A 25,566-nucleotide genomic window follows, 5' to 3' on the forward strand; every position below is an offset into this window, starting at 1 on the left:
AACTTAACGAGAGAGTCAGGGTGTTATATTAGCAGATGCAAGCGCTTGAGGAGGGAAAGAAGGAAAGACTCGGCCCCTAGCTTACCTTTGTGTCGTTCGAGGAAGGTGCAAAAACGAAGATTAGGAAAGAACATGTTTTAGCAAGCTGAGCAGAAGAGGAAGTTGGAAGCGAATTGTGAAAAGAAATAATAATGTCCATTCAGCCGAAGGTAATCTTCACCTACAGTGAGGGGGGGGTGGGGGGGGTTCTTATGATGGAGATGTAATGGTGTTGTAACAAAGAAGGGGAGTGAGCGCTGTTCCTTGGAGTAAATCAGCTGCGATCTGTATGTGTGGGAAAGAACCCGATCCTCCCCATTCCTCGCCACCTTCACGACATGGTGAGCTCTACTTTTGTATTGTGTCTGGATTTTTTTTATCGCTGGCATGCAGAACATGCCCAAGGCCTGCAGCTCACACTGCCATCTCTATGGCATAAAGACATCACATTTTATTTTGATGCTTGCTCAGGAAGACAGGGTGCATTCCCAGTTCAGGAAGGAGTGAAGAAGAAATGAGAGGAACAGCAAGAAACTGCTTGAGATGTAGGCACACTACAATGCTGCATTAATGTCTGAGGTTTTGACAGAATCTACTCTGTGCATAGGGGATTTGGGACATATAGGAGGAAGCCAAATAGCATAAATTGCTGAGTTGTTCTGTGCAGAACAATGGTTTCTGAAGATAGGGCGGTCATTAATTGTTCATAGAGATTTTCCCATGTTGACACTGTGCTTTGACACAGGACTGCATTTCATTCAAGCCATCTGTTTCTCAGGGAGTTTGTTCAGAAATATAAAGAATTGTTCGGAGGTAACGGAGCCGTTAAAGCTGGAGTGGCTCCCCCCTCTGGTTGGCCATATGGGAGAGATCATAGCGACGGAGCAGCAGCTAAGAGTACAGCAAAGGCTATGGCGGAAAATCCTTAGAAGCGTCTAGAAAAGTTTCTAGATTCCATCGTACCCGAAGAACAACAACCAATCAGAGCCAAGGAGTCTCTAACACAGCTGTCAATGGCTTACAAACGCCGATCAAACTGTCGGACTAGGCAGCGCTAATCAAACATGAATCAAGATTCTGCATTGCCTATTTCTTGCCTCAAATGTTTTCTGAAACATATTTCAGTGTAATGTTTAGCTTTAAAATGAGAAAGTTGATGACCCGGCCGCCATGTTGAAAACAGTAGAGCCGAAACCCCCAGAAAATGAGAAAGAATACACTGGGTTTCTGTTTCTTGCTACAAGCTGCACGAGCAGCGACCATATAGCTAGCTTTTAAATTGACTCTTGACTGAGTTGTTAATGTTGTGATGACGTTCTTTAGGAGCTTCGATGGTTTTAACATCTCATTTGACAGGAATTCACGACATTTAAAACACTGTGCTGTCGGCTCAGCATTACTGCCTGCCATTTTAAATTCAGGGTCAAATTTCTTCACCACACCTTTTGCAGCTTTTACATGGGCAGGGTTGTCTCCCCCATCACGTTTTGATTTTAAAAGCGATCCATTTTGTGTCACTGTATCCGAGGGAGCGTTAGCTAACAGTAGTAAAACACGTTTTTCTGTACCTGGTTGTGTCTCGATTTGCGTGATGATATTCAACGTAACTGGTCATGCATTATATCTTCAAATACTTTTTCAAACATTTCTGCATCCCATAAAATTATGCGTTTTTTATTTATGTGAACTCTGAAGCACATTTAGATATATGAATAACATTACAAAATGATTACATTTTTTATTTAATCTAACCATTTTGCAGTACCTACACGGCCCACTGGGGGTGAGCTACCTAAATAAGTACATTTCTGGCTTTTACAGGCAGCAGGACGGTTTATGTGGGAGGGATTGACTTAAAATAAATTGTAGCGCACATATTGAAGGATGCATTCAGTGCAAAGCTGTAGCTCATTTATGTGTTTTAGACAACAATGTGACACAGAGGAATATGTAATATGAGACTTTGGCTTCACAGGCAATATGTGTAAGGATCAATTCATTGTTTTTTGTCTTTACTTAAGATATCAATCCTTTAACTTCAGTGGTAAAATAACCATGTACATTAAGATAAGAAATATGCTTGTTTGTTGAAGCTAAATTATTTCTATATAGACAAATGTTTTACACTCAGTACTCATACAGGAGAAGTACAAGTAAACTTTACAAATCTGACTCTGCCCTTGAAGTGTGTTGAACTGCATTATGCTTTCCTGTTGACTTTAAATTCTAAAACACAAAATGCAAACTTTATACTGAAATTATTCCAATTCTGGAAAAAAAAAGGAATCTTTATCTATCATTCTTGCAATGCAACAAACAAATCAAACAGACTTTTTCCCGACCCGCAGACCACCAGTTTCTGTCTGAAGAAGGTTCATGCACTGCTGATTCAATGGACTCCTCCCTGAAAGGTTCTGACGGCTGCTCTCTGAAAAGTAACTGAAAAAAAGAGACAATTTTTGTAAGAAAGTTCACAAGAGTTGTCTCCTAAATCTAAAACGGTCGGCACAGATATGGCCAGGAAGCATGGACAGGCCCATAAGCTCCCACGGGCTTCTGGCCTGAATGTTACATACCTACATTGATGAGATTCTCAGGGACATCATGTTTCTTTTTACATCTGCAGAAAGACAACGTAAAGTCATGTATTTTACAAATAATGGCAGCAATATGGGTTTACTCTTAACGCCTGTCTGATTTCATGTCAAATTTCCTTTCCAAATGGCATGCCCACAAGATAAGGTGTTGGTTGCTACTTTATGCCGAGGGTGGCTAAGCAGAGTAAAAATGTCAATAAATCGTTGTGTTTTGCTCAGGGTGGGAGAGCAGGAGATGTCTCGGGAAGAACTATGTAGCAGTTTTCTATTTCGCTTCCCTCTCAGCAGTGCCTACTCTAGTCACAACAGGAATCACTAAAGGTTTAGCCGCCCCAAAAAACATGTGACATTTTAAGATGAAATTAATGTTGATTACAATAACTCCTTTCCCAGGAGGCCAATTGCAATTAGGCATATATAACATACTGTAGATCATGTCATGCATCACCACGCAATGCATTCTGAACAAGAAAGGGGGAGGGGGGAGTTCTTGTAGATAAAAGTCATATCTTACTACAGGCATTCCTGCAGTAATTTCACACAAATCCTCACATTTGCAATCACACAGGCTGTTTGATTGCATTGCTGTGACAAGTGGTGTGAAAACATTCAACAAAATAAGATAATGTTATCTTGCTGTTGGTTTAACAATTCAAATATCTTCTCTGTGAGATCAATAAATCACTGCCAGAAAATTACCTACAGTGAAAAAGTGAGGGACCCCTTTTATTTGCATTTTCATTGAGTGTTTTTGTTTTCTGAAGCATTCGCTGCTCCTCTCTGGAAAGGTCAATGGGAAACAGTTGGTGTCTACTTTATCTGCATGAGCCAACTCACAAGTTCAGCCAAGTAAGAAATAAGATTATCTTGAGAAGGCAGTGTGAGAATCTGGCCTTTGAATCTTATTCAGTAGAGTATTAATCTCTTAGCGGGTAGAATCAGCCCAAACTGTTATTAGAATAACTGAAGTCTTGAGCGAGATTTTTTTTTTTTTTCAATTTACTGAAGCCCTCATGTTTTAATGGAAATTGAGTGTCTCACCTTTTACATCAGTTAATCTTAACATTTAATAGATTCTTTTAAGGATATTAATCTTTTCCATTATATATTTGTCGTGGATAAGAGTGATGCATATTTCTCTCAGGCCAAACAAGTCATTCATTTCCCAGACACAAACGTTTCTACACCTGAGGTGTGATATGAGAAAACTCAGGTAAAACGTTTGCTGACGTAATGCATGCCTAGTTCTGTTTTATTTTCAAAGCATACAATTTAAAACTGGAAATGAACCTTCTCTTCATTATTTCCTGGGTCCGATTGACATTTACTGAAAACTACACTATTTGATCTTACCATTACGCCAAATGTCATTGCGTGCACATTATGAACATTTCAAATTAACAAAGAGGGGTACAGTATTGCAGTGTCGGGAAGACAAAAATAGAGCATTTCAACATAAGTAGCCATTCTTTTAGCTCAAACTGCTGATGACAGTCTCCAGAGAGAGCAGATGCTGTTGCCTTCTGGCTCTGGGCTTCACCGTTCCATTCCAGTAACCGCCTCTGTGCCTCCTGAGATGTTCTACTGTAAAACCTGCTGCCTCTCCGGTATATAGGTGACGAAAAAACACTGATACAATAGGTGGCTTTTATTCCTACCTTTTTAAAAAGTCATCGGCCGTCAGCGGTTATCTGGGTTAAGTGCCCGGCCTGGGGTTGTGTTAATAATAGAGATTGAATGTATATGCCAAGTGTGATACGTGTGTTCCGTATTTTTTAAGATTGAAGAATCGGATACAAACGTTAAACAGGGAGATTATATCTTTGACATTTTTTCTCCTGAAAGTCATACAATCAATCATCGTCATTGCCTTTAGTGTCCTCCTCTCATACGGTTGACATGGCACATTGAAGTCCTGTTGGCTCCATTTCATCACATGACAACCCCGGAATTGTGGTTGTTCATGTAATTGAATTTGCCAGTCTTCCTCTGAGGCCTTTATTCATCGCCTGAGATGAAATCACGTTTGCCCTCTGGATGTTTACATTAGCACCTGAATGGCATGGACATAATAATTTGCTCATGTTCCTGTAACAGCCGTATGTTGTACGTCAGGAATGCACACACCAGATCATTCATGCAAAGGGATTGTGTCTTTTTATGCTATAGTTGATGCCGGATTGTATGAATACATCCTCTTTTCTTTTGCTGCCACTGCCAAATACCAAAAACTAGTCAGAAAATGGGTGTAATACAGAGCCATAATTCAGGATGAAACCAGTGAGAGGCATGTCAAATCTCTGCGGTCTCCTCTGCAGACTTGAAGGGATTCAGCAGAAATCTCAGTCTAACCTGACAAGGTCAGAGTGTCTCATGCAACCTTTTATGGAAAGCACTCAGCACAATAAATGAAGCCCAAATGGTTTGAAACCTGCTGTTTGCACTCTAAAGGCGGCTCACTTGGGTTGACTGTGGAAACCCACCCTGACGCTCTCCATCCCAGAAGAGTATTTGTTCTGGGCCACTGCTGGCTGAATATGACTTGAACAGCTGGAGAAACCTCACTGGCAAAGGTCAGCTTTTCTATAAGTGATAATGTTATTTATCTTATCTGATGGTTGGGTGGTCAACAATTGATAGATGGTGTTAGGCAACTCTGCTACAGATGAGAAGGACGAACTGTGTGTTATGACTGTGAAGACAAGTAAAGTCAAAGAGCAGCTTGTATTTAAAGTCAACCTTGAATTTAACTGTATTATTTTTTTAATTGAATTCGAAAGAAATTCATTTATTTATTTGTTTTGACTTGTGGACTTGGTTGGTCAAAACTGTAAATACCACCGAGAGCAAAGTTTTTGTATTTTTCTCCAGTATTAGCGTCATTTGGGTCGTATATTTGTGTTCTTCAGGAGGAGCAGTCAGTACTTCCATTTCATGAATACACTCCAACTCAAGAAATGTCACTTTGACAATGGAAAAAACACGCCTTAACATTAACAGTACGTTGTGTGCTTCACTCTATATTTTTTTTATAAGGATGGTAAAAAAAATCGAATACTGTTCTTTATAAAAGCAATATTTACCAGCCACGTAACAGCGTGTGGCTGGTATTGTTTACACCTTGTTATTCTGTATGTGAGTCCTCATGACAAACTGTGGTCCAGAAGACACGCACTGTAGCAGGAATACCAGCAGTTTTGGGTACTTCCCCAGGTGTTTATATTTCCGTCGGTGAACAGATTTTATCTTTGCAATAGTGTCACAACCGTGCAACATGCAGTCACGAAAATGTACAGCTCTTTAGTTAAGATCAAAACGAATGCAGAGTGTGAAAATGGGTGTGGTCCAAGCAAGGGGGCCGAAATAGGGGGTAGGAAGAGGGGAAGCTGGCCTTGTGCAGTTAAAGAAGCTAGTGCCCGTTTTAATGTTTTTGTAAAAGGGACCAATTTCCTGATTTACAGTTTGACATTTTGCTTATTTGCTTTCTTACCAACAGTTAGTAGAGATAATTGATACCCTTCTTATATCTGGACTGTAAGTATGAAGATATGGTCTGTAGCTGTTTGGCTTAGCTTAGCACAAAGACTGGAAATACTTCTAGTATTTATGCTTCGCTAAGCTAAGTGTCCCCTGGCTCTTATATATTTAACCGACATAATATATGAGAGTGGTATCGATCTTCTCACCCTCGACAAAAAACAGGATATTTCTAGAATATGACTTGGCTAAAAGTGAGAGAAACATCCTGACTTCATGTAAATGTGGAGAGAAATCAAAGCTTTCTTGAACAGGAAGAAAAAAGAAGGCATCTAAAAAACATGCAGAAAGATCCACCACAAAGCAAGAATCAGACTGCACAACACGATTAGACGATGGTCGAAGTGAAAGAATTACTGGAAGTCTGTTTTGAGTATTTTCACGTGGTGTTCAACTTCATTTCACCATTACTGTGCTCACTAGTTCCCTACACCTTCACAGGCATAATAGGAAAATAGCTAATATAAAACCTGAAATTGTATTCTTTCCTCTGTAAAGAGAGATGATTGCATATCAAGTTGGCTGGTTGAAGTACCTACTGTGTATGACTCCTGTGTGGTGGGAGAGGAAGCATTTTTCTTCCAACCAATGGAAGAGTGAGTCAGGTTTATGACTATGGGGAGCAGAGGGTGGCCTTTATTTCCCTGAGAAGAGTCATTGTTATTGCCCTGCAAATTTATGGCTTGCTTCTGGAGAGAGCCTACCAGCAGAGTGCCTGTCATTTCTCTTACTATCTTATGCATTATTGATAAGTCTATGGTCCTATCATCTATTGTGTGCTATTGCCATAACTCAACAGCAGAAAACAACATATACAGTATACTGTAGATGTATAGAGTGAGTCTCTCTTTTGTTCCCTCTACTGTATTTTACACCACTTTTTTACGAGGACTTTCACCTGTTAAACAGAAGTTATGACGATACCAAGCATGGTACCAACAACGCTGACCCCTCTTAAAGGAGCTGCATTTGAACATTGTGAACATTAATATAGCAGCAAACTACTATTTGCTATGTAAAGATAAAGAGTAATATCTACGTGTGTGTGTTGTTGTTGTTGTTGATGTTATCAGACCTTCGCCTTGCTTTGTTGACATAGCCGGGCCGGCTGTGCGTGCTTTTAGTGCATGTGCGCACATGTGAGCGCGCCCCACTCGTTAGCTCACGGCGGCTGCTTTCCCTGCTCTCTATGGCTGATACAGCTGATAACGACGCCCGGACCAAAAGTGCTGTCTGGCGAATCTTAGCACCCACTCTCCGGTCCCCCTAAGTTAAACATTGTTAGCTCTGTCAGCACCTTTGTCATAGATTGCAATTTTTGCATTTTTAGCACCGTTAGCTGTGAGCTGCTGTCTTACCGTCACCATGTTGAGAGCCGTTGAGAGGCAATGAAAATGATCCCAATCTCGGATCTTGCACATTTAAAGAAAATATCAACTCTTGTTTTATAATACAAATTTATATATTTTTTGCATTCAACACTGGAAACTTCAGAGGACAGATTTAACACACACATACTTTAAATAACAATTCCCTTGCAGAATTGCCATGTGCAAAAAAAATATATAAATGATAATGATTGGATAATCAAATTAAAGTCAGTGTCAGGAACCAGTTTACATGGTTTTGACGCTTGGGTTCAGATGAAGGTTGAAGAGACACAGATGATGGCCTAAAACAGAATAGACGTGGGCTGTAATGAGCATGCTAATCCACAACAAGAAGCTCTGGATCAGACACAAAGGACCTGAGTGGTCTCTCCTTTTCAAAATGCAGGTGAACTCGTCTAAAAAAAACTGAAAAAAGTTATAGTTAATACAGCACTCCTTTGAATTATACAAACAGAAATATATTCATTTATATTTGATTACCACTGACTATGATGTGGTTCCGTGTGCATTACCGGGCTGTGCAAAATTAATGTGTCGCATGACAGTAGCCAGAATAACTGATTAATCGTAAATGTCTGCTTCAATTAATGTGTCCTGATAAATGGTTGCTATTAGCTTTATACTCAGCAGCTACATGGGGAGATAATTAGATCATCATGCTGTTAAAAGATAATAAGGATCAGCATCTTGCACAAAGGATGCCCTCCTTTGACTCTGTCCTTCACCTGGCCGTGAATGCTGTTCAAAGAGAAGGCAAAAAACAAAGAGCACCTGGGCTCAGACATCCTTCATTTCCCTTCATCAAAACCGGCAGTAAATCTGCAATCTTTAGACATGTGGACGCACAGAAAATGTAGCTGTTTGTTCAGGCTACAACAAGTGCAACCACACACACACTCGTACATCAAAATCATTGCACAGTACTGAACAAGTTAATCAGTGATGTTTTATTTGGCACCTCCCACATGTGCTACCTCTTTCTCTCTTTTTCTTCCCTACAAAGCTCCTCTCACTGAAGGACCCTTCAGACCAGCAGCAATCATCCTATTTAGACAGCTGAAAGAGCTGCTTTTGGAAACATGGTATTGTATAATGCTTGCAATCATGCACTTCACTCTGCAATGATGAGGTTAATTTCGGTCTTTTGTGTATATTTTGCTTATTTGGTTGTTTTATATAAGCAGTTTAATTCAACTGCAAAATAGATCACATTGAACTTGTTTTTAATTTATGTTTTATGCTTTTTTTTCGTTGCCACAGCGTGCTGTACGAATCATTCTTACATATCATACACACCATATTTGATTTGCTTTTTTTTCTTGATTTAATAGTAAAATTATGTTTGATTGACATATTTGAAACTGTTTATGTTGCTGTGCATCTGGAGCTGCAACAGTAAAGGAGGATAAAGACTTTACAAATTTGTTTATTAGCTTCCCACTTTCTGAAGCTCAGCCGATCCATCACCACTGAGCGACCTTATGAATACATTACAATACATTAAAGCTGATTGGCTGCAGAGGAGTCAGTTTGTGAGTTATGGGGTTTGTCATTCTGTTGCATTAGCTGTTAACTCTTCTCCATTAAAAAGATAGATATTGCTGCAACTGCTTGCTGAAATCTCTGAAAATCATGTCAAATAATTATTTGAGGTGTAATTTTCCACATGAGAGAAATAAAGGATATGTATTCTAATTCTTACCTTCGTCTTCAATGGAGCCTATACACGCAGAACTAACAAATACTTGACTAAAAGGTTGATCATTGATTTGGGTTGCCTGGCAGGAACAGGAATGATTGGACACAATTGAAGGTAAGAAAAACAAACAATACAACTGTTGAAATTATGTGGAAAATATACGTATAGGTTATTAAATTAACCAAAAGCAGCGACTAAAGCAGCAATGATCTCGAATCATTACTGTTAACCGAGAGGTTTAGAAACCCAAACTGCTGCATTTGAGCTGCCACTGAATGCAGTTCCTGGTAGAGAAGATCCAGTATCAAGAAAACATTCAGTAATGCCTTAGATGCATCCACACAAACTGGGATATTTTGACATTATGTTGTCAGTTAAAGGGTCCAATAGACCTCAGATACCATAACAACTGAATGGCAGCCATGAGGACTGCATTTTATTATATGTATTATTTAAAAAAAACAAATTAAACAGTAAAATGTTTGCAAAAAAAACTACATTAATGTTTATCAGTTTGCAAAACTAAACCAGCTCATTTTTTTACTGTGTTTAATGTATAATATCTCATCACACTGACGCAGATGCAGAGCTACTGTATGTGTAATAGGTCTTGCTATATGAAGTTCAATCAAACTGTCTTAAGAAACTATGACTGACAAAGAGAGGTTGGAAATTCCCCACAGCAGATTTAGCATGGTTTGATTTTTCCATGATGCCAGTCATGTATGACTGACATGAGTTTCTGTTGGTTATAATGTATTTTTTGTGAACATTGCCCTTCACCTAGCACCTAGTCTGCCTTGTCAACAGAAACTATTATATCAAACTTTACATTATTTACTGGGTGAAGGACAGGAAGACTCGGTGCTTAAATCTTTCCATTGGGCCTGTTAGCGATATCAACATCAACAGCTTCATCCTGTAAGAGTAGTTTCATTTTAGTAGTTTAGTTTCACTAGTCCTTGAAACTGTTTTTCAAAATGACTAAAGAATACTTTTAAAACCTACAAAGAGGAAAATTAGGTTTTAAATTACTTTTTTCCCCACCTGTGCAGCTATTGACAACTCATTTTAAAAACTGTTGCTCAACCACATGATATCAGAAAAAGAAAACTTATGTTCGTCTACAACATGTGCTGCACACAAATGCATCCAATTTCTATTGTCATTTCCTTCTGAGAGAACCTATATCGGCTCTGCTTTGAAGACTCTTTATTGGCTTGTCCATATGGTTTATAGGTTTCTAAATGGCTTCACTACTCTTTAGGAAAAGAATGGGAATTTAATCACACACCTTTGGGGGGTGTAGCGAGGCAGCTGTGACTGTCAACAGCCTCGTCATGTCAGCCTCAGACTCAGGAGAGACTGTCCTTGAAACACAAAGAACCCCTGATGACATTGATTCACTTCAGCTACTGTAGCACTCATTCGCAGTTACAAAGGCCAGAATGTTCAAACCCTTTTCAGCTCAGACAAGCGACACTAAAATGTCTGCACTCTGGGTATCAAAATAAGCTATTCCTTAATGCATCCCACATTCCCAGGGAGAGCTACTGTCATCACTGCTCTTTGCTCATCAGCAATTTGGTTTCAGAGTAATGACACGTTTAATTATTCCAGGTCCTGGAAAAGAAATGTGCAGATGACACAATTCGGTAACAGAATCTCAGTATTACAAGGCTCCTGATGTGTAATTACGCAGATGTTATCAGTGAATCAGGTACTGCATAAAGGCTTGCGGTTGATTTGCGCCATCATGTTTCATCCTGCTTTTCATTCCGAGGCAAGGACAAGCCGATACGCCTCAGTTGCTGTTATAATTATTTCTGCTCCTCTCTCTTTTCTGTGCCCAGTCTCTCTGTCATGCTCTCAGTCTCAGCCGAGGCCTGGGTGTCGATCCCCGAGGACATGACGCTGAATGCCTATCTCAGGCGTCTGCATGTGGGGATTGGGAACAATCTTAGATTCAATACTGTTTTCCAAATCAAGCCTGAGGAATTAAATGAAATCTTACAATGTTATCTCAGGTCGAATTGGTCACTCAAGTGTGCTGCCCTGATAGACTGAAAACAGAAGCCACTTACTTTTTTATCATCCACATGCCACAGATTGCATTAGAGACTGCGTGTGTGCACAATGTGTAAATAGTGAAGTGCCTGCGGATAGTTTATGTCATCTAGTCCTTTAGCTCTTCAATCAAAATTGTGTAGCATGTAGCATGCAATTCAGTGTGGTATTCAAAGGATAGATTATAATACACAGGACAATCCTCATATTCTTCCCTGTAATATGCATGCAAACAGCACCACCGTCCCCAGCCATGCAAGCTTTCGTGGGTTGTCTGTGTTCACCAGATAAAGAGGAAGAATGGTTCTAATAAGCAGCAGAGAGTCTCCACAACCAGTGTTTCCGCGGCGCATATTTGTTCTCACAAAGGCTAAATGTATTTTGAGTGGCAGATTAAGGATATTGGTCAGGGGTTCTGCATTGTCAACTCTGAAAAGTGGGGTAAATGTGTGTTCGGATGATAATTCACACATTCATAGGCTCAACGAGGGACAAAGGAGCCGTAGTGTTCTCGGTTTTGGGAAATGTGTTCCACAGATTGTTAATTATGGGTAACATAATCTCATTAAGTCCTTTTGCTTTGCGACTCAATTTCTTTTACAAGCATTAGTCATGATTGAGTAGTTTAGGGTTTTAAGTTCCTCTTTTGTTTGAGTTCAAAAAATGTCCGTCTTCATAAGGGCCTGTTTTGTCCAATTTGTATTCCACGAGGATTCCTAATGTCCAGCAGCAGTAACGGCACAGTTTGTCTGTAATATCAAACCGTCTTGGTCTGGTAAAGACATCAACATTCAAAAATGCTATTTATCCAACGATTATTGAGATTCACGTTTCCATTATGGTTTTGGCGTGTTTTAAACTTCATATTGATTCTCAGTACAATACACCAGTGGTGTTAGAGGTGTTCAGATCCTTTACTTAAAGCTATAATCCATATTTTAGAATAAAAATGTATCAAGTGAAATTAGGTCACTCACTGTTGAACCGACTTCTGGAAACTTCTCCCTTATGCCAATAAATCCCCCTAAATCCTTTTAAGAATGGCTCATTCAAATTTAATAAAAACACAATTATTATTATTTTCATGTATTTATATATTAAAGAAAACATACTTATTAAAATGATATTCAACTTTAGCCAATAGATCATAATGCAGACATGGCCACTTTACAATGTTATATTATTATATCATTGTTTATCATTATAGATCCATTAACATGTTAAGCATCATTGTAATATTGCCGATGGTTGAGGTGGAGCTAAGTATACTATAACAATAAATATAATCGTGGGTAATTTAATTCTGGGCGGAACCAATAAGTTGATTGATCTAATAATTAATCAATAATCAAAACTTTCAGCTTCTATAATTTCTCGATTTGCTCTTTAGTCTTTAATAATGGATTTCATAAGCTTATACAGCTGCTCGATAAATAAAGTAAAAAGTACATTCCCTCTGAATTTGAATGGAGTAGAAGTATAAATTAGCAGCAAATTAGATCCTGTACCTCAAAAACTGTATCTGAGAACAGTTACTTGAGTATATCTACATAGGTAGTAACCACCACTGTAGAACAAAGCCTGTGTTTACAATTGTTCTTTCAAGGTGAACATTAACAAGTATAATCAGCTATCTGGGCGTTTCAGAAATCTCTCATCTGATTCAGGCTCTGAAACAAAATCTAGACTTCCTCTGTTTTTTCCCTCTACACATTCAGATGTTGACTGCATGTGCAAGAGATAATCTATTTTTCAAAAATATCTGATAAATACGGACGATTTTACACCACATAAATATCAAGGCGACCACGATCATTGTTACGGTAGCTGTTTGCAAAGAGGATTGATTTTGAGAGTAGGGTTCTCTGTGCCTCGTTGTCACCAAATGATCTCAGTAAATCTTGTGCTTCATCAGGGCCGACAGTCAGTTAAGGCACACTGCAAAACATGGTGTCTCTAGTCTCCGGAAGGTGTGATTGAGTCCTTGAGAGCTCCTTGGATAGACTGACATGGTAATCGCTCCTCTGTCAACATGTGTATCCATGTCAGCTGCCCTGGCTATCCATGTTTATTTTAGACCAGCGATGTGTCATTAATAGCTCCGTCCACAGGACTGATGAATAGACTCTTAAGTCTCTGGTGTTTTCATGACGTTGCCTTCCCTCTGAGTGCAAACATTGTGAAGACAGATTAGTGCTGCTGCTGTGGGTAAAGAAGATTAGCAGAGATTATTAACAAACATGCTGGATTAAAATGACAGTATCACTCCCCTCTTTACAGATATCCCAACTGTGTGGTTAAAACAGAACTTTGCGATCAACTGCTCGAACCAGCGGCATGGTTAAAACATTACGTCTCAGCATGGTAGCAGTCATCACAGGGATTGGATGCAGCGCTGCCTGGATTTAATCATCTTGGTCCCAATTAAAGTCAGATTTACTGACATCAGTCACAGTTTATCACAGTGATTATGCTCAAGCTGTTCAGTAAAGAGATGATACAGAGTTTATGGGAACTGCCACTAATTGGAGATCTCACTTTGTGTCCACTCATCATTTTTTTCCAATATTGGAATCGATGAAAAATGTGTCACATCTGCATAACCACGTTTGTAACTATATTTGTCAAAAGACAGATTTAAATAATGTTATCATGCTTCACTACACTAAAATATTGTTTGATTGCAATGACTACTGATTATACGTATGTACTTTTACTGGAGTAACATTTTGATTGCAGAACTATTACTTGTAATAGAGCACAACTAAATATACTTTTGTGGCAAAACTTAAGCTTTTTGTGTGTAACACCACTTATTTTATTGAAATGAAATCAGCATCCAAAGAGAAGACTATACCCACACATTAGACATGGACTCACACTGTTTATCTGATTTTCAGATAATGTTAACTTAGGTTATAAATAAATGTATTGATTCCCTTACTTAAGCAATTTTCATCCATCTGAAAAAGGAAATCAATATGCACCTTGCAGGGACGTGATGACGATGGATCATTTAAGCATACATCTCTAATAATGGCATCGTGTTTCCCCTCAATGGTTCCACTGTGTATCTTTGTACTGCAGGTGCTCAAGGTGTGGCACGAAGAGGCTGGAATAGGCTAAAGCAGTATGTCAGAATATAAAGTCTGACCTGTAATGTGTTGATGGGAGCCGGCAAAGGATGCAAATTCTGTCTATCAGATACTTTCCCTGTGCGGTTGTTGGATAAGGGAGAATCCTCGATCATGTATCGTTAGGTTCTTCACAACATATAAGATAAATGTGTATCAGCTGAGAAACAACTGAGAACAGCAGCTGTGAAATACTGAAATGTGTCAAGGCCTGGCCTGTAGCTACAGTATGATAAATGTGCGGGTATTGCACAATACTTTTAATGTCACAGAGGTTAAGTAAAACATTTCACTTCTTCACCTACACATGCAAATGCAGGTTTTTTATTAAATGCACATAGGTTTCCAAAGACTTATTTAAAAGTTTGACGCTGAAACATTTCCATAACCTCATACTGAATTTTTATGACTGTACTAAAGTGAAGCCGCAGTACAGATCCCCATGGTATTGAAAATGTATTTTACTGTAGACTAAAACTTGAAGAGTGAATAAAGATTTTTTTTTTCGGGAAGAGTTGGAGTTAAACTTAAAGACAGCAGGAGGGGATTTCAGGAAAGGTATTTTAAGGTGTGGTGTGGAGACAGACATTTAATTCTCTCATATTCTAATTGCTTCGCCCTTGGCAACACATTCCTAATATTTGCCAGGCCTTGGGTGGGTCACAACCCAGACTTCAGAAAACGGTGCTGTAAAGAACCAAACCACCAAATTAAGATGCCTTTAGATTAATTGCAGTTTAATAGGGGAGATGTGTTGCACCTTGAGGTATCACATGGTAGAGTCCAGTGCCATCTAGTGGTAAGAAGATGGCAGTAAACAGGAGTAGAATGACTGTGTTGCTGGGATTTCATTAATTTTATTGCATCAGTCCCTCAGGAAAATTACTTATTAATTCAGCCACTAGAGAAACAAAGAGGACCCATATTAAATGATAGTCATTATGATAAATGCATTGGAAACTGCAAGGAACTGCAGCATTTCTGGATAATGTATGAAAGAAGAGTAGAGTAACAGTTGACACATGATGTAATAATATTTTATTATTTTTAAAATACAGTCTTTGTGCTTTATCGCCTCGCAGGTTTCCATGGATTGTTGTTACACATGGACCGAGGCCGTGCCTCCTGTCTTGGCCCTGCCTGACACCTACTGCTACTAATATTATTGTTATTATTAGTCACATTTCTATTGTTATTGTTATTGTCACATTTCTATTGTTACTGCTACCATTAATGCTTTTATTATGACTATCGTTATTTTGCTTCTATTACTGCTGCTGTTATTATTAGTAGTAATTATCATTATTCTGCTTACTACTCATATAAATCATTTATGTCATATGCATTGACTGTGTTGTAGTTCTATTATGTTGTTCATTCTGTACACATGACATCTACTGCACTTCAGGTCATCCTCGCAGAGGGATCCCTTCTCTGTTGCTCTCCCTAAAGTTTCTCCCTTTTTTTCCCCCGTGTAATTTTTTTTTTGGTTGAGGGGGGGGGGGGTTCCTGTTCCGATGCGAGGGTCCTGTTACAGAGGATGTTGTAAAGCCCTCTGAGGCAAATTTGTGATTTTGGGCTCTACAAATGAATTGAATTGAATTGAATTAAAGCCTGTGCAGTGTCGTCTGTCTATCCATGAAAATAAAATCATACTCAGCATGTTCATCCATCTGTTTCATGTGCTGTATTACCATCGTGGCCCGTTTTAAGTTTTACTGCCTCTTCACAAGTCCTCAACCCCACAGCCACACTCTTCCTCTGCTCCTCGTCCAGTTTCTTGTAGTTGAAGTAATGCATGATGAAGAAATATATGCCAGGCACCAGCATAAACAGTCCGCACGCATAGTACATGGATTTATACTCCCCGTAAATATCAACCAGAGCTCCTGAAAGAGAAGATGCACACTTCATTGGTCACCATATCAATTCCCACATTTTGTTTATGGACTTATAATCTGAAATTAAAAAAAAAAAAATCAATGTCTCATAAGTACACAAACCTGAAAGTGGAGGTCCAAGAAGCACCGGTCCACACTCAATAATGGTGACAAGTCCAACTGCACTGGAGAAGCGATGAGCTCCAACAAGGTCCATCAGAACTTCAAAAAGCAGTGCACAAACCATCCCAAATGCCAAACCAAAGATGATCGCATACACAACCAGACCCTCATATCCAGGTAACAGTGGGCATAGAAGGTGGCACACACCATTGAATGAAACTGCAAAACTGAAAAAGTATTGGATCCGTGGCCGAATCCACTTGCTGTTGCCAATGAAGCCAGTTAATGGTCTCACAAACATGTCCACCAGAGCAAAAATAGAGAGCAAGAAAGCTGCTGAATATTCATCAATCCCTTGATGTTTTGCATACGGAGCCATAAAAACCACAGGCGCGAAAAACCCAAAAAACATGACCACATTACCGATGAGATAAATGAGGAAGCCCCGGTGTTTGAAAAGTGAGAGATCTATGAACGTGTGCAAACAGCCCTGCCTCTTGCTCACATCTTGGTTTTCTCCAGTCAGGAGGTCAGCAGACTGCTCACTGGTGTCTGAAGCAGCAGCTTCCACAGCAGATGCCTTGTTACGCTCTGGTGGTTCAGTCTTTGGTTGGGTATTTTTATTGACTGGTCTCATCAAAGCGCCAGCTACACAGCAGTTCAAAACGATGGATCCCAGGATGAGGAAGCTCCCTCTCCAGCCAAAAGAATCAAACAGAAACTGATTGAGAGGAGCCAGAGTGAATAGAATAACTGGACTTCCTGCCATGGCGAGCCCGTTCGCCATCGGCCTTTTCACCTTAAAGTAGGTCCCTATGATCGTCAGGGCCGGCTGTAGGTTGAGGGCGAGTCCAAAACCTGTTGAAAAAATACCAAATAATAACTTAAGCCTATTCAAATATTAATATTCAGTGTCACACGTTGTCCAGGGATTAATTCTGATTTTGATTTTAAATAAAAACTTAGAAAACTACACCATAAAAATGATAATATAATTATACAACAATGAATTGATTTGACAAATCAAAAAAAGTTATCTGCAGATGAATCGGTAATGAAAATAATTGTTTGTTTCAGCCCTAATTACTATTTTTGACACGTTTCATTTTATGGCCATAGGGGTCGAATACTTTCTAATTCCAAGAGAAAATCGGCCACTTCACGTCTGTAGAGTTATTTTCTGTGCCTCAGTAGGTGAAGCGCCTGCACGAGATTTAAGTTTTAAGTCTTTGTTTACTTGGTGGTATTAGTATGATCGTGTGTTCTGGCGTACATGCAAGCATGTGGGGATTTTTTTAGAAAAATGTTTACACATTGCACAGAAGGTGGAAGTTAACCCCCCACAGACCCGTTACAATAGCTGTAGGCACAAACATCACTAGTGGACTGACTGATGATCAAAAAAGTCCTTCATCCTCCCTTTGTCAGCTGGTCACAACCAGGCAACATAAAGCAAACGTTACAAAGAACAGCAGCAAACTTAAACATAAGCTTAAGCAAACTACTAGCAAACACTTGCTCATCTATTGTGATTATTATTAAAAAAACTTAAATGGTATTTACCACCAATAACTCCAACGCACAAATACAGATGCATGATAGTCTGGCCAAAAGAAGCAAGCACCATGCCAGCGCTGACCATGAGCCCACCGACCATGACCACAGGTCTGCTGCCAAAGCGGTTGACCAGTACGCTGCTCACAGGTCCTGCACAGAGAAGAGACATATCTCATTTTCTTGGTACCTTCTTTCACTGAAGGTTTACAGCTGTTTTTGGTTAAATAAAAAGGACAACAAATGTATGACAGAATAACTTTGCTCATCCAGAATGTAGATGGGGAAACATGAAAATGTATGATTGCCACTGACCTCCAGCATACATAGAAGCGAGCATGACTGAGGACAGCCAGGCAATCTCGCTGTAGGAGACGGAAAAATATTCCTGAATCTCCTTAAAGTAGATGGTGAGGGACTTGGGAAAGGCATAGGAGAATCCTATGGAGATGAAAGAGCCAAAGACAACAGCCCAGCCCCAGCCTCCATCTGGTGGTGTGTGGCCTACTTTGGTTGCTGCTGCAGGGGGCATGTTCGATCCACCGGCTGAAAGTAAGAACAGATAAAAGAAGTAAGCAGAGTTAAAAAAAACAAAAAAGTGCACATTTTCAAAGCTGTGGTAATTCTTACATGCTGCAGACCTTAATCACAAGAGCTCACCTCTGCACGATCCCTGAAACCGTAATGGTCACGCTATGAACCTTGTTGTAAGAGGCTGTGGCTGCCTCACAACAGGAGGACCCTGCTTTAATTAAGGCCTTTGATCTCATCACGTGTGCTTGCATGCCAAACACAAGTGACCATATAGAGCAACAGCCCTCCTGGAGACAACATTTATTTTGTTTGCATTCAACAAGAACATGAGTCGCTTGAGTCTCAGCCACAGATGTTCCGTCGAAGCCTTGCGGGACTTGTGGCTGTTGAATGCCAACAAAATAAGCTGTCTTTTATCTTAACTAAAATGACGAGGAGATATTAGCTTAGAATATAACCAGAATACCCCAGTAATTTGTTTCAGCTATTGAGAAATAATTATGAAGAGCACTGAGAAATCTTTAGTAAATGAATACATTCTCAAATAACACTAAACCATTAAACTTACAAACAATGTATCTATCCCCAAAAGACCAATAAAAGATATCCCCTATGAGAAATGGGTTATCTTTAAAAACGAGCGTTCCCCTTAATTCCGCTGACATTTGGCTTGTTTAAAAAAACAACAGAGTGGGACCTCTCGCAAGAATATCACTACTCTGGAGCGACACAGTCACCACGCCTCCCTCCGTCACGCTCTCCCGGTCAGCTGCTGCTGCTGCTGCGACTAATTCATTGATACAGTTTAAATGAATGTTACTTTATTTTACTAAATAAGCGAACGCGAGACAGTTTCAGATGTTTTCTGTCGAGCGTTTGCGTTGAACACCAGTGACCTCTGTTTGTGCTACTCAACCGCTTGTGCAACGCATGCCTTGTTGGCTGCTAACGTCAGTGCAGTAATCTGTGTAGCCAGTTATCTGCCTGTTTAATCTGTAACTTTGCCGCTGTGGTTGGTCCAGTGTATATGTTTGGAGATGTTGTCCCAAATGAGAGTATGTTTAGTCTCGGGTTTGACCAGATTGCCCGGTTGTGTAACGTTGACGTCCAACTCAAAGGCGGCTATTAGAGTGGCTCCTGCCCTCTGCAGACATCACCAGCATCGGACCTTCAGCTCGGAGTCTGTGGGTGTCAAGGTAAACTTCTCTGTGTGGTACTACAGTATAATACTGTACATATAGGTGCATATGCTGGTGAAGGAGCCCAATAAAACCAACAACGTATTTTAGTTATTGTGGATTTTGACTTTTTTCCTTAGTTAATATTTCTTACTGTGTATTACTTATATATAATACTTGTTTTGATCTTGTTTTACTATGTCTCTTGTTTGCACTATGCACTATGCTGCTGTTATAAATAATAATAAATGATTAACTTATCTTATCTAAACTTCTTCATAGTCATTTTTATGATATTTTCCTTTGTAAACTGCAGAATAATTGCAACACAATGTTTGCTTTTATGCATAATGTTCAGTTTTTCAATCAGCGCTGGGACGGAGCCAATTAACGTAAATTGGACAAAACTGATGCGACAGTTGAATGGTGAACTTTATAATAATAATAATAACTTTATTTATATAGCACCTTTAAAAACAGAGATTACAAAGTGCTTTGACAGACAAAGACTTTCCCTGCCAAGTGTTTGTACCTTAGACTTGCACCACTTTCGGTCAAAGATGCTTGCTTAAAGAAAGTCCACCACTCTGCCGCCTTGATAGCAGAATATAAGAAAGATAAAATAAAAAGTGAGTGCATTGGCATTTTCTTTTCTTTTTTGACATAGCAAAAGGAAAACGGAGTGGTACGTCTGTCTCCGAGTAAAAACTCTAAACACACCGCGTGAAAATCACGTTAATTTTGAAAGCGATATTTCCTCAAAGTTCAATGTGTAACAATTTTCATAAAGTTAGGAGCTAACTCGTAGCTGGATTGCAGTCGAGTCCCGACCAACACTGGAGAACAGTGGAGGCCAGAGGATAAACAACAAGTTTTTTTTTTTTTTCCCATTTAACATAACTTTTAAACAAACATCACGTCAGTATCTGAAGCTCGTCACCTTAACGTCTCTGAATCTTGACACCAGGAGTGAGTGGGACCGAGCAGCCTCGTGTCCTGTCCCGTGATGCTATAATGGAGACTGAAAATATCTTGTGAGCTACGTTAGGGGTCGTCAGATATCCTGAACCTGGCTCTAAATGTCAGGTGACGTTATTCGGAAAAAAAGATTACAGTATAGTATAATGCAGCTTGAGATATGCAACTTAATATACTAAATCCAAAGCCTTAAATGACCATTTCATTTAATTTTGACTTATCTTTCGTTTTCAGGTCATACTTTTTCACTGACTGCGTTATTAGTTATTATGGTTGTCCTTAGTTTCCATCTATGTTTCCATATGTTTTCCTGGTGGATATAGTTCAGATTATTTGCAGTTGTCTTTCTAGTAACGTTACTGTTGCAGGTAACCCCTTATGAAATACAATTTATTTTAGTCATACGTCTTTCTTGTTTTTTTTTTTTTAATTCATAAAAAAATGAATTTGATTAGTGTAATACAAAACCAAATACATTATGTTTAATATCTAATATAAGTATATATATATATTGTAATATTTTTGTTGAGCTCTACGGGTGTACAGTTTACACAACGAATCTGCTTCAAACACTTAGTATCCCACTTTCATGAATATGCAAGTTACCAAAGAGTTCATGTCCTGCTCTGTTTCAGGTGCTGATGGGCGTTGTCTTATATGTGTGACGGAGATCCAGTTCCTCCCGTTCTTGCAGAGGAGCCCGCGTGGGAAGGTAGATTTTATTGACATTGCCCTGCCAGGCTACGATGGAGAGAAATACAAGGATGTCAGCTACAGGATGGCCATGGAGGAAATGCATGTGATTGATGAGAAAGACGAGGTAAACTTACATTTTGCCAGCTTTACTGGGAATGTAATATTCTGCGTGTCAGGTTGACATTTTGGAAGATTTTTGTTGATTAGCCTACATGTATTTTTAAATATATAGTATTATGCCAGTTGTCTAACGTCAGGTTTATATGCAGGTTCATCGTGGGATACCAGCTTTTGCAGTCATGTACAGTGCAGTTGGCCTTGGCTGCTTGGGAAGCCTCATGATGTGGTCACCTGTGAGACCATTCATGGACAAGTCCTATGCCATCTTTGCCAGGAATCGCTTAAAGTGGACGGGGCGTGGGGAAGAGTGCACCAAAGGACACTGTGAAAAGAAAACACATTGATTCGAGACCACAGAAAAAATAAACTATGTTTAATTGTGTCATATCCATTCAGTCATTATCTTTAACCCACTCATTCTGTTCAGAGTTGTAATATGTTTTAAGTTAATTGAACGTTAAGAAGAACTGGATAAATACCATGTGGTCTGTCCGGTTAACCCTCAATATATTATGAACCTGTCTGCAAAGGTTTAAAGGTTGTTCTTAGCTGAAGGGAAATATTGGCAGCCTTATTAAATATGCATATTTCGAGGCCATCATTTGATGCAACATGTCTTTACTTGTAAGACCGTGAGTTTGATTAAACATGCTTAAGTCAAAGTAAAGAAAACAGTAAGTAAAATTTATCCAAAAAATTAAAGTGAGAGTAATAGAGAGTAATAGGGATGTTGAGGTTTTCCAGTCTATTGGAAATGGGAAGGTTATCAAAAATGTATGTATTATAGAAAAAAACATATAATCATTAACATCACCATCTTCTGGAGTCTCTTGAGTTCTGGACAAACATGACGATGCGGAGAAAAAGCTTTACTGCAAACGACTGAGGGTAATGGTGTACAATGTACAACACTGTCGTACCATGACACATATACAGAATAGAGAAAACCGTGGTAGAAATGTTGCACAGCATTCAAAACCAGAAAGAGAACTAAACTGTCAGGAAGCTGCCACTAGATGTCAGTGTAAGTCTAAAATAATCACCTTTGAGTGAAATTGTTCCTCATGAACTGTGCTGTATGGCAGTCTTGATTATTTGCCAGATAATGATTGACCAGTTCATTTGAAGGTGCCTTTTAACAGATATCAGCAGAACAAAATGGGTGAAATCATTATCTAGCGTTTCTGACATACAAGGAAACAAGTGAGTGAATTGGCATGCTATTTGTAATTCAAACCACTCCTTGTTAGTGATGTGTGTGTGCTGGTGGACAGAGCCTCTCGTAACGATTGCAATGCAGAACAGCGTGTGCTTGTCAAAGGTTCTGTCAGTTGTGACTGTAGGACAGCAATGTTGACAGAACATACTCTGTGACACAAGGCAAACACATTTTTGATTTACACACTTCTCGTATTTTGGTTTTCTTTTCTTTAGATTACAGTTTGCAAATTACTTAATAATCATTTATTGGCTACGACAAAAGGTGAGCGAGTAAGGGACGGTTGGTGCACTTTGTGTTTAAGACTGATGCAGAAATAAATGACAAGTGTTGTTGTTTTATTTAATTCTGAGAACGTTTCTGATAATTGCAGGGTAGTTATGGTTTTACTGAGTAATGACGCAGGAACAATCGAAATTAAATAAAAGTGTATATTGTTTTAAAATTATGATATATTTACAAAAAATGACAACGATATCATACTAAATAGTTTCATATGTTACATTTTTTTAGATTATGAATAAATGCTTGACTGTAAAATAATGTTCCACTGTGACATTGTTCACACCCTTTTAACTGTACATTGTTAGTTACAGTTTAAATTAGATGCTTATTTCATGACGTAGCTGCTGTGAAAGGACCCGTTTGTAGTTACTCAGTCTATACTTCTAAATAAAAATACCCTACAGCAACATAACTTGTAGGCTCTAATCTTAAGCATGACTGCATTCATTATATCTATTAAGCACGACAAACTTAATTCGACGTAATTGTTTTGTATCACATGTCCTGCATGGTTTCTAAGAAGCCTTTTTGTTTTCGAGGAAGGTGTGTTTGTGTTGTACTGTGATGTAAGCAGCAGCTATTTTCAGCTCACTGAGACCCTTGAATAGTCTCCCCCTCTCTAATATTATCTTCCAGTCTGGCAGTCAGCAGTGACAACACATGACTTTAAGCCTGTGTGGGCTCACAAAGCATTTGTTTATGCTTGTCCACCCCTCAGCCCAGCTCAACCAATAAGAGTTAAGTACTGCATGAGAGAAAGTTTGAATTAAGTATGGTTTTGTGAAAGTAAACCTTTCACAAAACCATATTGACGTTACTCTTACAAAACCAATCAGACGTTCAAGTTAAACTTGAATCAAACACGTGTTCATAATTCTTAAAGTTTTAAAACTTCACAAACCTGTAAACAGGCGAGAAATAATGAGACGGGTGACAGGTCCCCCTGCTCGGTGCAGCTTCGCTCTGCAAAATGAATAAACAACGAGAGTCCGTCCACAAAGAGAGTCCATGGGAGAAGCAAAGCGCCACCCTGCCTTCTGCTGGCCACTATGAAATACTCACTGTGTATTATAAAGAATCTTTGAAGTCAAGGCAATAATTGACCACTTTGGCTCTTATTAGAATATTCCTTTCTTAGAAATACCCGCCCACCCAAAAAAAAAAATTTTTGTGCGAATAGTGGAGATCGTGATATTGCAAGATACAAGCAAAGACAATGTTCTCCAGTCAACTGGAAATGGCCAGAATATCACAAATGTATGTATAATGTTATGTTATCTTGCTTGTTTCGATTTATTATTGGACAGTACACAAGCTACTGCGGGCCGTAGCCTACACCAAAACAACAGTCAACACCGCTAAATGTTCTCTTAACAGGTTTGACAATCCTCACCCGGGCATAGAGTAACTCTCAACAGGCTAGCAGGACAACAACAACATCCCACCTCACTCGCTCTGCCAATCCTAGGTACGCTCCATTGAGCCACCCACCCCCATAGGTCGCTAGAATGATTGACAGGGTTAACAATTTCACAGGTCATGAGACCCTGGCTGACCTCCTGAACTCAGTAAATGCAATAACCATTACTCTGGAACAACTTCTTCCTGTAAACACAATACCACTTATAACATAACAGGTTAACATTACACGTCACTCAGTCCATTACAATATTAGCATCCAAAGAAATATGACTAAAAAGCATATGCTTTTTCAAAAAACATCTTAAAATCAGCACATCAACACATTTTTCTCCGTTTTGTGATCAATAATTCAAATTATTATTCTCATCATCAAGAACTCTGTGTAAGTCAGTCTGACATGTTTCTTCTAACATGAACAATGGTAGTAGACGAATAAGCAGACAACAGAAAATTTGGATATTGAGTTAAATATTGACATAACATGATAGTGAAGAGAAAAAGCTTTGCTGCAAAACAGAGAGAGTAATGATGTACTGTATACAACACTGTCACATATCCTGTTGCATAAATGCAGTCAGCAAAATGCAAAAAAAAGTCAAATATCGTGTTGCACAGCATCGCAGATTTAAGTTCACTCAAAAGCAGATAGAGAACCAAACTGTCAGGAAGCTGCCACTAGATGTCCTTGTAAGTTTAAAATAATCACACTTGAGTGAAATTGTTCCTCATGAACTGTGCTGTATGGAAGTCATGATTATTTGCCAGATCATGATTGGGCTGTTTATTTATTTTGTTATCAAATTATTTTTTTAATGACATTGCTGTTGTAAAAGGACCAATTTGTACCTTGTAATTATTCAGTATATACTAGTAAATAAAAATACCCTACAGCAACATAACTTGTAGGCTTGAATCTTAAGCATTACTGCATTTAATTGTATTCATTAAGCACGACAAACTTAATTAGACGTAATCGTTTTTCATCACATGTTGTGCTCAGTTTCTTAGAAGCCTTTTTGTTTTCGAGGAAGGTGTGTTTGTGTTGTACTGTGACGTAAGCAGCAGCTAACTTCAGCTCACTGAGACCCTTGAATAGTCTCCCCCTCTCCAATT

General features: G+C 39.0%; 2 protein-coding genes across 5 annotated transcripts; one reads left to right on the forward strand and one right to left on the reverse strand.

The window, feature by feature from the left end:
* Positions 1–16,000: 16,000 nt before the first annotated feature.
* Positions 16,001–24,019, reverse strand: LOC116382615 (monocarboxylate transporter 2-like). 3 transcript variants are annotated; one of them, XM_031845815.1, is made up of 7 exons: positions 23,933–24,019; positions 21,542–21,849; positions 21,318–21,452; positions 18,337–18,567; positions 18,031–18,174; positions 16,468–17,325; positions 16,001–16,353 (listed from the first exon to the last, which is right to left on the reverse strand). In XM_031845815.1, the coding sequence occupies exons 4-7, from the start codon at positions 18,551–18,553 to the stop codon at positions 16,130–16,132; spliced, it is 1,443 nt and encodes a 480-aa protein (XP_031701675.1). In that variant the 5' UTR covers positions 18,554–18,567; positions 21,318–21,452; positions 21,542–21,849; positions 23,933–24,019; the 3' UTR covers positions 16,001–16,129. The 3 variants fall into 3 exon arrangements, with proteins under 3 accessions (XP_031701675.1, XP_031701677.1, XP_031701676.1); XM_031845817.1 differs by lacking the exons at positions 21,318–21,452; positions 21,542–21,849; positions 23,933–24,019 and adding exons at positions 20,266–20,327; positions 20,674–21,253; XM_031845816.1 differs by lacking the exons at positions 21,318–21,452; positions 21,542–21,849; positions 23,933–24,019 and adding an exon at positions 20,674–21,253.
* LOC116382616 (uncharacterized protein At5g50100, chloroplastic-like) lies at positions 19,288–22,138 on the forward strand. 2 transcript variants are annotated; one of them, XM_031845819.1, is made up of 3 exons: positions 19,288–19,776; positions 21,347–21,531; positions 21,677–22,138. In XM_031845819.1, exons 1-3 carry the CDS (start codon positions 19,593–19,595, stop codon positions 21,869–21,871), a joined length of 564 nt encoding a protein of 187 aa, XP_031701679.1. In that variant the 5' UTR covers positions 19,288–19,592; the 3' UTR covers positions 21,872–22,138. The 2 variants fall into 2 exon arrangements, 1 of the variants encoding a protein (XP_031701679.1); XR_004212728.1 differs by lacking the exon at positions 21,677–22,138 and having other exon boundaries at positions 19,288–19,751; positions 21,347–21,421.
* Positions 24,020–25,566: the final 1,547 nt, after the last annotated feature.

This window comes from Anarrhichthys ocellatus, unplaced genomic scaffold (assembly GCF_004355925.1).
Source record: "Anarrhichthys ocellatus isolate YVR2014 unplaced genomic scaffold, GSC_Weel_1.0 scaffold5, whole genome shotgun sequence".
In the NCBI taxonomy this organism is placed as follows: domain Eukaryota; kingdom Metazoa; phylum Chordata; class Actinopteri; order Perciformes; family Anarhichadidae; genus Anarrhichthys; species Anarrhichthys ocellatus.

Excerpts from the sequence above, each read along its gene's own strand:
- LOC116382615 (XM_031845815.1), bottom strand. The coding sequence starts at position 18,553 with ATGCCCCCTGCAGCAGCAACCAAAGTAGGCCACACACCACCAGATGGA. Across the intron at positions 17,326-18,030 it reads GTGCGTTGGAGTTATTGGTG|GTTTTGGACTCGCCCTCAAC; the intron begins GTAAATACCATT and ends TTTTTTCAACAG. Across the intron at positions 16,354-16,467 it reads TCTTGGACCTCCACTTTCAG|GAGCTCTGGTTGATATTTAC; the intron begins GTTTGTGTACTT and ends CTTCTCTTTCAG.
- LOC116382616 (XM_031845819.1), top strand. The coding sequence starts at position 19,593 with ATGTTGTCCCAAATGAGAGTATGTTTAGTCTCGGGTTTGACCAGATTG. Across the intron at positions 19,777-21,346 it reads CTTCTCTGTGTGGTACTACA|GTGCTGATGGGCGTTGTCTT; the intron begins GTATAATACTGT and ends GCTCTGTTTCAG. Across the intron at positions 21,532-21,676 it reads TGATTGATGAGAAAGACGAG|GTTCATCGTGGGATACCAGC; the intron begins GTAAACTTACAT and ends GTTTATATGCAG.